Here is a 12,891-nt window from a genome sequence, read left to right on the forward strand (position 1 = left end):
GAAAGCCATGTTAGGCCAACAATTCTTAGGAGAGATTATAAAGGTGTTTTAAGTATAGTGGAAGAGCCAATCGGGAGATGGCTAATATGAGTAAGGATAGCAAGAGATGGGGGGATATTTTGGAGGTTGATAGTGTAGGCAGTAGTGAATTTAATGTGATAGGGGTTTACTTTTGTATCAAATTCGGGATTTGAAAGGATTTTCTTCCGACTCTTCTTCTGATTGCCTTGGAGATTTATCTTATGTGCCGCCTCCTCCTCTAGAAGGTTTAGATGGAATTAATATTTTTGAGAATGATGTTTCTAAAGAAGAGCTGAAGGTAAAAGATGGAATTCTTCCCACTCCAGTTCAAGAAACTTTTGAGAAAGACATTCAAACTCAAAGTTTGTTGGACAACTTGGGCCTCATGTTGTTTGATGGAGGAAAGGAAGTTAGGCTTGGTGGTAAATCTAAGGAAAAGAAGGGTTAGAAGGAATCAGCTAATTAGAAGTGTTCGGTGGCCTATGACGGGAAGGGATTAAAAGGGGCTTTCTTGGTTGATTTCAGTTTTTTTTTATTAATTATTTATTATTATTTTTTATTTTCATTATTTTATTCATTTATTTTTCTTTTGTTTTTCCTTTTTAATTTTTGAGGATTTAGTATCCTTGCTCTGATTGTACATTCTCTTTGTGTCACCCACTATTGATGATGTAAACGCTGCTTTCCATTTTGCTTTCTGGCTGTGACTAACGCCTATTTATGAAATTAATTCAGTGATAATTTTTTGTTTGGACATGTAGGAACTCATAGTCATTGACGATCTTCTCTCTGCCTTGGTTGGGATTGAAGGACGATACACTTCAATTAAAAGGGTCCATGGAAAGGAGGATGATCTTACCTTCCAGGTTGATGCATCTATGGATTTAGCCCTTCAGGTGATTATTTATCAAATTAGTTCACATATTCTGAATCCCGGCATGAGCATGTTTAATACACTTTTCAGGATGATGTTCATGTTTAACTGTTTAGGAGAGGTTTGGATTTTTGGCCTCATTATGCTCATGTGGTTGGTAGGTTTCTCAATATTCTATGACTTGGTTGAGACATTATTGCAGGAATTTGCAAAGCGGTTATTTCCTTTATGTGAGAGCTTTTTGTTGATTAATCGTTTTGTTGAGTCAAGATCTCAGTTCAAGAATGGTCTGGTTAATCATGCTTTTGCTGCTGCGCTTAGAGCATTCCTTTTGGTATGTTTTTCTCCCTTTTTATTTGTTTGTTTTGTAATTTGTTTTATTATCTTACAATGCACTATAGCTTATGCATGTTCTGTTTCCTCTATACTGTAATTAAATATCTAGCCTTTCATAGAATGGCTAATGGGAAAAAGAGATGTAATTATTTTAGAGAGTTGGAGTTAAGGGATGGGAAAGTGGTGAGGTCTGCTGATTGCAAGATAAGAGAGCTGTTTCTTTAAAAATCTCTTACTGAGGAGGATCATTCTAGGCCTATGATTGATGGTTTAATTGGAACCCCATTTCTAATACCCAAATGTCTTGATTGGTGAGGCCTTTTTGAGGAAGAGGAAGTGAGGGTGGAGGTGTTTGGTTTAGAGAGGGATGAGGTTCCAGGTCCAGATGAATCTTGTTGGGACGTGGTGAGGAATTATTAGAGATTTTTTCATGAGTTTCTATGGGAATAGGGTCTTGGGGAAAAGTGTTAACTCTCCTTATCTACTTGCTGTTTAAGAAGAGCAGATGCTATGGAACGGATTTTTGGCCTATTAGTTTAGTAATTAGTGTGTGCAAGATTATTGCTAAGGTTCTTACACTCAGGTTTGGTGCTTAGTCATACTATTTCACATGCTTAGGAATTAGGATGCTTTTGTTGGGGGTAGATTGATAATGGATCCTATCTTAGTTGTAAGTGAGGTGGTTTTGAATGTTTATTGAAGGAAGAAAGAAGGGTATTGTTTTTAAGTTGGATTCTGAAAAGAAACTATGATCATGTTAGTTCAGAGTTTTTTGATAAGGTCTTTCTATACGAAAGATTTTGGTGAGAGATGGGGAAATTCGATGAGCTTTTCTTTTTTCCTTTTTTTTTTTGAAATGCAAAAAAAAAGGATATTTCATTAAAGAAGAAAGAATGTACAAGAAGAAGAATAAAACATCCTCCTATAAATAAAAGAAAACAAGAGAGAAAAAACTACAACTGAAATAACAATGCCTTTCTGTTCTTGCTTTAGATTTGGAAATGACACCTGTTTAAACAATTAGCTGCAAAAAGACCCTATCCCATAGCAAGAAACATGTCATCTTCTTCCCCATAAAAGTACATGCGTTTTTTTCCAACCAAATTCCCCGAAGAACTGCAACCATAAAGTTGAGCCATCTCTATTCATGCCAAAACTTGTAAAGGAAATAGCCAACAAATTCTCTACTTGGACAAACCCAATTCTCTCTCTGTAACCAAACAACTTATTCCAAAACTCCAAAAGATAGAGCAATGCCAAAAGGGATAAGAAGTGGATTCTGAATTTTTAAAACCTATAGCAGGGTCATTTGGAAATAGAGCCGTCAAAGGCCTTCTGCTTCACAGCAGATTGTTGATGTTAACTCCATTAAGAACAACCAACCCAATAAAAGCCTTAATCTTAAGATCGGACTTTGGCTTTCCAAATAATGCAATGAAGTAGAAAGGACATTATATTTAATAAAATGCTCAAAAAAAAAAAAAAAAAAAAAAACCCCTGAAAAATCTAAAGCCCACAACTAAATGTCCCTCGTATTGAAAGGACAACAATCCTCCAACAACAACAACGAAGAAAAGAGAGAAGAAAATTTTAAAGGACAATGAAGGTTATGAGAGGATCAATATGGAGATAGAATTGAGTCTGATTGTATAATCTTAGACTTTTCCATGTCATGTGCTCTTACTAAAATGAATATATGCTTTAAATAGAGAGAAGAACACTTAACAACCTCAAGAATGGAAAAATTAAAAGTTGAATATATTTATATTTTTTTAAAAGTAGGAATGTAGATTGTTTATCATGTAAGGATTGTAAAGTTATTTCAGTGCAAGGTCAACTGCACAATATAGAGTTTTAGTGTTAGATATATGTGTTAAAAAGTGGAAGAGAAATGGCAACATAAATCAATGCAAGAGAACTAGGCAGTGGAACCTAAAGGGAGAAAATGTAATAAAATTTAAAGAAATCAAAGTGGGTGATTGAACAATAGGGAATAGTGTTGGCACAAACACTTTTAGAGTAGGATAGCTAGCTTTATTTTTAAATAATAAAACAAATCTATTAAAAATAAAACATAAATGAAAGTATAGCTAAATCTTTTAAAAGATAGCAAAAGAGACTTTAGGTGAATCTAGAGGAATATTTTCGGCTAAAGAAATTTGATGGTGGGATCAAGATCTCCAAAAAGCCGTAAACACAAAAAGAATTTGATATAAGACATGGCAAAAAGATCGAAGCATGGAAAACTTTGAAAATTATAAACAGGAAAAAAAAATTGCGAAGTGATGCAAAATGAGAATCAATATGCTTTGTCCTCTTATGAAACATTGGGTTACTAACAATATAAAAGCAATTTGTTCATAAGAACACATATCTGTGGGTTTTGCTACCAAGAATCCATCTCTAACATGAAAGACTGAAAGACATCAACCACGTAAGCTCACTTGCAGTATTAGCGATAGCTGAGTATTCTACTTCAACACTAGATCTTGCTAGAGTTGTTTGTTTGTTGCTAGGCTAGGAAATAGGATTACGGCCTGGCAACAGGATTACATCCCACAAATGTATAGTATCTAGTGGTAGACAATAAAGCCAGCCCAATCTGCATCACGATCTCACAATTTCTGTTACATTTATGTATCAAGCATCTATCATAAAAGCATTTGTGATACCATACAATCCTATAAGCAGCATCATATGGTTATTTGGAATTTCCATAAATTGACTCACTACCCACAGAATGGATATGTCAGTTCTAGTGATCAACTTGCCAACTAAATGCCTAGATTTATGTTTTCAAAGTCCAATCCAACATCCGCAAACAACTTCATGTTGGGAGCCATAGGAGTATCAGCTGGTTTACCTCTCAATGTCTCAATTAGTAAGTCCAAGGTATATTTTTGGGAAAAGAAGAGGGACTTGCATATGATATTTATTGACCTTGAGAAAGCATATGATAGGATACCTATGGTGGGTTTTAGAAAAAAAAGGGTGTATGTTGTAGGTGTACCGATGCCATTAAGGATATGTACGATGGAGTAATGACTAGTGTAAGGACTATGGATGGAGAAACTAGAGAATTTCCAATTACCATAGGTGTACATCAAGGATCTGCTTTGAGTCCTTATCTTTTTGCTTTAGTGATGGACCAATTGACTAAGAGTATTCAAAAGGAGGTTCCATGGTGTATGTTATTTCCAAATGATATTGTATTAATTGACGAAATTATGGACGGAGTAGAGGCTGAGTTAGAATTATGGAGAGAAGCTTTGGAATCAAGAAGCTTTAGGATAAGTAGAAATCAAATAGAATATATGAAATGTAATTTTAGTAATGATAAGAGGAATATTGGAGACAAAGTTAAACTTGATGATGAAGAAATAAATAGCACTTGTAGATTTCGATACCTTGGATCTATTATTCAAGGTGAAGGAGAAATTGAAGATGATGTAATGCATAGAGTTAAAACCGGTTGGTTAAAATGGAGAAGTGCTTCAAGTGTGCTATGTGATCATAGAATACCCTTAAAATTGAAAGGGAAGTTTTATAGGATAGCTATAAGACCAGCTATGCTATATGGATCGGAATGTTAGGCGACAAAGAAACATAATATCCAAAATGTAAAAGTTGCCAAGATGAGAATGCTTAGATGGATGAGTGGCATAACATTGAAAGATAAATTAAGGAATGAACATATTCGTGGTAAGTTAGGTGTAGCTCCTATAAAAGATAAGATAAGGGAGGGACGACTCAGATGGTATGGACACTTGCAACGTAGGCCTTATAGTGCATCTGTGAGGAAGAGTGACTTTGTTACTGTGGGGGGCAATAGAAGGGGTAGGGGTAGACCTAAAATAACTTGGGAGGAGATAGTGAGTAAGGATTTAATATCCTTGAATCTATCAAAACAAATGGTCCATGATCACATAAATTGGCGGAAAAGGATTCATATAGCCGACCCCACTTAGTGGGACTAAGACTTGGTTTTGTTGTTGTTCTGTTGTTGTATATTTTTGCTGATATACATCCAGCCCTTTATTACATTGTACGATCTCAATCCAAGAAAGTGATGCAAAGTACCCTAGTCATTGATTTGAAGATTTGCTTAGAGCCACCTCTTGACATCTACAATCCTGCTCTGGTCATTAGCAATGATGATGATATCAATATATTACATAAACTACTAGAAGTACCACACTAGTCTTCTTTTTTTGGACAAAGATGGAATGATGAGAGTAAAATTGGATAAAACCAAATGTAGATACCCTCATACTAAATTTGTCAAGCCGAGCTCAATGAGATTGCTTAAGAGCATCAATGGCCTTATGCAACCTACATATGTTAGCATGCTATCATTGAGCAATGTATCCACGTATATACCTCTTCCTACTAATCTCCACACAAGAAGGCTTTCTTTACGCCCAATTGGTATAAGAGCTGATCAAAATTAATGGCTAACAAGATCAATATAAAAAAAAAATTTAGTCGAGCAACAAGAAAAAAGGTCTCAATATAGGCAGTGTTTTAAAAGACATTCTTAAGGTGCGCCTCAATGCGTTTTCAAGCAAAAAAGTTCCAAGGCGTGTTTTAAAATGTGAAACTCTCCATTGTGTACGCCTTTTGCAGCTGGTTGTATGCCTTAGCCGAAAAAATGTGCCTTTCATGCCTTAGAGTTTAAGGCAAATGCAAATTGATCCCCTCATAAGCCCGTTTTCTAAAATAGAACAGCTATTTTAATAAAGAGAAAATAGCATATTAGGTCATGAATCCCCTTCGTTTGTGCAAGCTCTAGTTCCTTCTTGATGATGGCAGCCACCCAATGAAGCATCCCCTCCACGAAGCATCCCACTCAACAAAGCAACTCCCTTAATGAAGCCCCTCTTTGACAAAGTTGTGCCGATCTTCTCCGGCAAGACAACTCCTCTAGCGCCATCATCTCTCTTGTAGAGCACAATTCCCAACCTTCTTTTTCCGACGGGCTGATTGGTGTCTTCAAGATTTTCTCTCTCATCTCACTTCTCGACAATTTCTCTCTCATATCTCGAGTCTATCTCTCATCATTGCGTCAAGTCTTCTCTCAGTTTATAGAGACAGAGGTGGTGCTCCCCCATCCCTTTTTGTACTCGTGTAATTTCAATTAATTGTGCATGTGGCTGTTTCATTAGAGTCCATACCATGGGCATGTGGCGGATTTATGTGTTTAGACTTTAGAAATATTTTTTCCATACTATTATTTAGTTTTAAAATTGAAGCAAAAGAAATTGTAATTTATTTGAATAAATTTCATATTAATTTTGATATATATATAAAATTTATTTTTATATATTTAATATAAAAAAATAAATTCCTAAAGGGCTTATGCTTCACCTCCTCGAGGCTTACGCCTCACTTTGTCGGGGGTAAAATGCCTCACCTTATGCCCCGGCCTTTTAAAACACCAGTCAATACCATATGTTTGGGTGTAACCCTAAAGGATCAAGCCTTAATCCATTCAATACAGTTGTAGGGAAGATATCTAATGGTGTAAACCTAGTTACACCTAACCAGCTCTTTACTAGGAGGTCGATCCACTAAGGCCCATGTCCTCGAAAGGTCAAGGCATCCATTTCAACCTCCATTGCATGTTTCCACTAGTGTGACAAGCCAAGCTTGTTTAGGGAATTATGATTTTCTATGACCACTTGTCTTATGCCCATGGGATGGGTAATCATCATCTAGATACTAGTGTAGGTTTCATTCTCAGAGTAGGATAATGCCTTGGTGAAAATCATATGACTTTATGATCACACTAACGTTTCCTAATGATGGATTGAGAATAACATAGAATGCTCTTTAGGAGTGGGTAAGTGTTCATCAATCATTGTGAAACTCACTAGCTATTGCAAAAATGATTAGCTTACTAGCTTCCCTCGCTAAACACACGCACCTATGGAGGTGTCATTAATGAATTGCCTTGCTTTACAGTTCACTATGTGACTCTTGCTTACATTCATGTTTTCTTACTACTTCCACTTTGTCACGGTGTTTTTGAATTTGTTATTTGGTGAAACCATAGTTTACTTTTGGCTCACTAGTTAAGCTTGTATGTTACAACTAGTGCCACATGCCCTTAGTGAGGTGTGAAGTGTTCGGCCTGTGACAATTAGTATTAGAACTTGGTTAATTGGTTTATAATTTGGTTGCCTTTGGATTGCGGTGGTGGGCGAAGCATCAGTCCAAGAACTATGCTGCACACTAATGCCAAGAGAATTGGTGCACTAGAGGCAAAGGCTAAGGCTGCCAGCCATGTGGGTGTAGGGATGGCCCTACTTTCAAAACATGGTGATTTAGAAGAAGGGTTAGGCATTGTTGGGAGATGTTTGTGGTATAGTGGAAGCCGTGCGAGCGAGCTTAATGCTAAGGTGAGCCTCATGGTTTCTGGGATTCCAAATCTACATGGGGACAATATGGGAGAACAAGGGTTCTAGAGCCAAGAGCATATGGGGGTGCCTATGATGCCAAGGAGTTGGAGAACTTCTTATTTGACATGAAGCAATATTTTCGTGTTGTTAGGACTGAATCAGAGAAAACAAAAGTGTCCATGGCTAGAATTTAATTGAGTGGAGATGCTAAGTTGTGGTGGTGTACCAAGTATAATGAGATCATGGTCGATGTGTAATTGACATGTAGGTAGACTAGAAAAGAGAGCTTAACACCCAATTCTTCTGTGAGAATGTTTCTTTTTTTTGTTTTGGATAGAAAAAGAAATTCATTAGAAATAGAAATAATGTACAATTAGGAGAGAAGACGTCACCTCAACGAAATCTGGGGATCCCCAGAAAGACAAAAAATAAAAATAAAAGACAGCAAACTAAAATCAGCATGTCCTTAGAAGGGACTGCCAGTCACCTTGAACATTTGACAAACACATCCCCTTAAAATTTCCGTTGCCCACACACCGCAAAGAAGTCATAAAAAGCACCTTTTCCCACACCAACCAATATGGAATCTTCTTTCTTTAAAAAATATGCAAGTTATGTTCGTTCCATAAGCCCCACAACACTGCAAATAAAGCACAATTCCATAAAGCAATTCCCTCCTTCCTCCTTTTGAACCCTACAAAAGATATTACCAAGAACTCCTTCACTATTATAAGACAAACCCAACTTTCTCCAAAATAATTGAATAGCTTGTTCCAGACCTTCCATGCAAAATCATAATGCAAGAAAAGATGAGAAACAGATTCTGAACTGTTGAATGATTAGGTAAAATGGAATACCTAAACTCAATGACAGGTCTCACCCTCTATTTATAATATATGTCAAGTACAATAGGAATAGCCATAATGCCCTTACTAACTCACACTTTTTACAAACAATGCTCTAAAACATAATAATAATGCTAAATGACTAAATAACCATTTACACTTCCCCTCGAGCAGGAGCATATATATCATATGCTCCTAGCTTGTTACAAATGAATTTCACACAAGCACCTCCCAAGGCTTTAGTGAACAAATCAGCAACCTGAAACTCAAACTTCATATGAGTAGTTGTAATGAGCTTTTGTACAAGTTTCTATTGAATAAAATGACAATCAACTTCAATGTACTTTGTTTGCTCATGGAAGACAGTATTGGAAGCAATATGAATAGCAGCTTGATTACCAACGACAAAGATACAATATTCAGTTGTGGATCTTTGGTTGGAAGGTGACCTGACCCAATTTGCATGTGTATATCCCTGAATATGAGTATGACCCCGATCCTGATATAAGAGAACTCTCCTTGGTGCACCTTTGAGATATCTCAAAATGCAAACTATTGCATCCTCGAGATTTGTTCTCGGGGATTTGAGAAACTGACTCATAACACTTGTTGCGAAGGATATATCTGGTTGAGTGACTCTGAGATAATTCAACTTTCCAACAAGTTCTCGATACTAACCTGGGTTTGGCAACAAATCACCACCCATATTTGGCATTAACTTACTATTGGGATTCATGGGTGTATCAACAAGTTTGGATCCCAATGGCCTTGTCTCATCTAAAAGATCAAGAACATACTTCCTCAATGGCAAGACAGTTCTTGTACGAGATCTCGATACTTCTATACCCAAGAAGTACTTAAATGGTCCCAAGTCCTTGGTCTGAAACTTACTTTGTAGGAAAAGTTTTAGGTCCTGGATGCCTCGATTATCATCACAAGTGATCACAATGTCATCCACATACGCAATAATAAAAATCCTGCCAAATGGAGCATGACAATAAAATACAGAGTGATCTATTGCACATCGATGGAGGCCAAACTCAAGTATTGCAACACTAAAAGAACCAAAAAACCATGCCTTTGGAGATTGTTTTAATCCATACAATGGTTTCTTTAGTTACATACTGAGCCTGACTCCCTTTGAGCAACAAACCCAGGTGATTGTTCCATATATACCTCATGAAGATCACCATGTAGGAAAACGTTCTTCATATCTAACTGATGTAGAGGCCAATGACAAGTGGTGGCTAAAGAAATCAACAAATGTACTGAGGCAAGTTTGGCAACCAAAGAGAATGTGTCTGAATAATCCAAACCATACACTTGAGTATACCCCTTAGCAACAGGGCGGGCCATCAGACGAGCTACAAAGGTATCAAGATTGAATTTCATAGTGTACACCTATCGCAACCAACTATAGACTTACAAGAGGAAGAGGTACTAAATCCCAAGTATCATTATCATGTAGTGCACACATCTCTTCAACCATTGCTGTCCTCCACCCAGAATGGGATAAGACTTTAGAAATAGATCTTGGAAGAGCAATGAAAACATAGTACTAACAAAACAATGACAAAGGGTGACAAGAAATCATAAAAAACATAATTAGAGATCGGATATTGGGTACAAGTGCCTTTACCTTTTCAAATAGCTATAGGAGGATCAACATCATGGGAAATAAAATCATTCAACAAGGGAACTAGAGGCACAGTAGTAGAAGCAAGAGGAGGCACTTCCCCCTTGAGTTGCCGTGTGTATGCCTGCAAATTGGGATGATCCAAGCGACGAGAAGGACTCAAATTGGATGAAGATGTAGGAGGGTTGGGGACAGATACTAGGTTTGGATCTGGAAGGTAAGGCAGAGGAAGAGACTCATTAAGGTCAACAAAAATCAAGGAATCAGAGTAGTATAGCGTAGACTCAAAGAAGTTGATATCAGTTGAGACAAAAAAATCAATGTAAAGCAGGAATATAACATTGATATCCTTTTAGAGTTTAGGAATGACCAAAAACGATACATTTGATAGCACAAGGATCCAACTTATCCATTCTTGGAGTTAACTGATGGATAAAGGACACATAGTCGAATATACGAGGAGGAAGGGAGAAAAAAGGAGCCTTATAGAAGATAACTAGATATGGGATTTTACCACCAAGGAGGGATGGCATTTTATTGATGAGGGAGCAAGCAGTGAGCACAACATCACTCTTAAAAACTTTGGACATTCGTTTGATACAATATGGTACGAGTGACTTCAAGAATATGTCTGTTTTTCTGCTCTGCAATCCCATTTTGTTGTGGAGTGTGGGCACAAAAGGACTGATGGATCATACCGGAGTTAGTCATATAAGTACCGAGTTGGATACTGAAGTACACCTTAGCATTATCACTACGAAGTATCCTAACTCGCATATCAAATTGAGTCCTTATTTGGGAATAAAAGGCACAAAAGATATCAAACAACTTGAAACGATCTTTCATTAAATATAAGAAAGTCATCCTAGAGTAGTCATCAACAAATATAGAAGTACTGAAACCCCAAATTTAATGTGACATGACTAGGACCCCAAATATCAGAATGGACTAGCATGAAAGGACTAACCACTTGTTTGTTGACCTAGGAAGCAAAGATAACATGATGATACTTGCCCAATTGGCTAGATTTGCATTCGAGATTAGACACAGAATTCAATGTAGGAACTAGCTGTTTCAACTTATTTAAGGGTAGATGACCAAGGCGACAATGGATTTGAAGTGGTGTAATTGTGATTGTGTAGGCAATGGGTTGAGAAGGCAACTCAAAGTAGTAAAGTTCACGAGCCTCACATCCTATGCCAATTGTCTTTCTTGCCTTCAAATCCTGAATAACCATAGAATCAGGGAGGAATGTGATAGAACAATTTAGTGACTTTGTAAGCTTACTAATTGACATGAGATTGAAAGGAGATTTAATAATGTTTAAAGCATAAGAAAGAGAGATTGAAGGAGTAGGATTTAATGTTCCTATCACCTTAACAGCAATAGTTGGGACTCATCAGCAAGGGAAACTTGAGGTAAATTTTTAGGATACAGGAGATCAGAAAAGAAGTTGGTTGCACTTGTTATATGGTCAGTGGCAGCAGAATCAATAACCCAAGTACTAGTAGGAAGGATACCAGATAACATACATACTGTAGGATTACCTTTCTGGGCAAAAGATGCAATGTGATTTGATGCTTTTTGAGACGATTAATAGTGTAGAAACCTTGAATATTCCTCATCTGATATAGTCACAGTACACGGTTCACTCGAACAAGTGACTAATGAAAGAACCATACTTTTGGGATTTGCAAACTCCGTCCCAACATTCACAAACTCAGACCAATGATCATAAGATTAATTGCTGGAACAATTGGAACAACCATGAACAAGGTGACCCACCATGATCAAGTCACAAATTAATCAGTACAGGGCTGCCACAGAACCAAGAAACTCAGACGCAGCCCCAAGAAAGCAACACACAGCACTGGAACAATTGGAGAGGTGGACCACTGAAGCTCCATGAACAAATCACCAACAAACTTATATAACACTGCCACAGCCTTCACAAAAGGAGCTTATAAGCACTGCCACTGCTCCAAGAAAATCACCAATGATTGTTACAAACACTGAACAACAACTAATGTATTACCATGAGTGCATGGTCACAACAAAGATTGGATCTTTGAGCAAAACACATGCCCAACAGATTGATATTTTGGTATATGGAAGGAATTAGAACATTGAACCGAAAAACACAGCAAATTCCACTGTTTCAGACTCAATAGATACAATAACCATTTATAAACAGCTTCACGGAGCATCAAACAACCATTCCTTGAGTGCTGCACATGAGCAATTAAAAAAGGTGAGATCTTTGGACAAAAAAACATCACAAAAAACTCCAATAACATGTTAATAAAGGGATTGGATCACTGCTGGATGATTTCAGGTCAAAACCATGCCAGAAAATAGGTTCATGCGCTGGCGCGTGGGGTCGGCCCTGGCAGCCTTTGGCTGGCGCATGGGACACTGGCTGTAGATGGGATTTCACTGAGGGGCAGATCGGCAGTGTCTATCGGTGAAACAACAACAACAACAACAACAAAACCAAGCCTTAGTCCCACTAAGTGAGGTCGGCTATATGAATCCTTTTCCGCTAATTTATGCAATCATGGACCATTTCTTTTGATAGATTCAAGGATATTAAATCCTTACTATCTCCTCCCAAGTTATTTTAGGTCTACCCCTACCCCTTCTACTGCCCCCCACAGTAACTAAGTCACTCTTCCTCACAGGTGCACTATAAGGCTTACGTTACAAGTGTCCATACCATCTGAGTCGTCCCTTCCTCATCTTATCTTCTATAGGAGCTACGCCTAACTTACCACAAAT

At 37.4% G+C, this 12,891-nt stretch overlaps 1 protein-coding gene across 1 annotated transcript in view; it reads left to right on the plus strand.

Annotated features, from left to right (window-relative positions):
- Positions 1–12,891, plus strand: part of LOC131154341 (gamma-tubulin complex component 2) — an 87,001-nt gene that overhangs the window by 7,302 nt on the left and 66,808 nt on the right. The window contains exons 4-5 of the mRNA XM_058107044.1: positions 783–917; positions 1,098–1,229. Of these exons, the coding sequence (XP_057963027.1) occupies positions 783–917; positions 1,098–1,229 (267 nt within the window). The remainder of the gene's footprint in view (positions 1–782; positions 918–1,097; positions 1,230–12,891) is intronic.

The sequence above is a fragment of the Malania oleifera genome, chromosome 4, assembly GCF_029873635.1.
Source record: "Malania oleifera isolate guangnan ecotype guangnan chromosome 4, ASM2987363v1, whole genome shotgun sequence".
NCBI classification, from domain to species: domain Eukaryota; kingdom Viridiplantae; phylum Streptophyta; class Magnoliopsida; order Santalales; family Ximeniaceae; genus Malania; species Malania oleifera.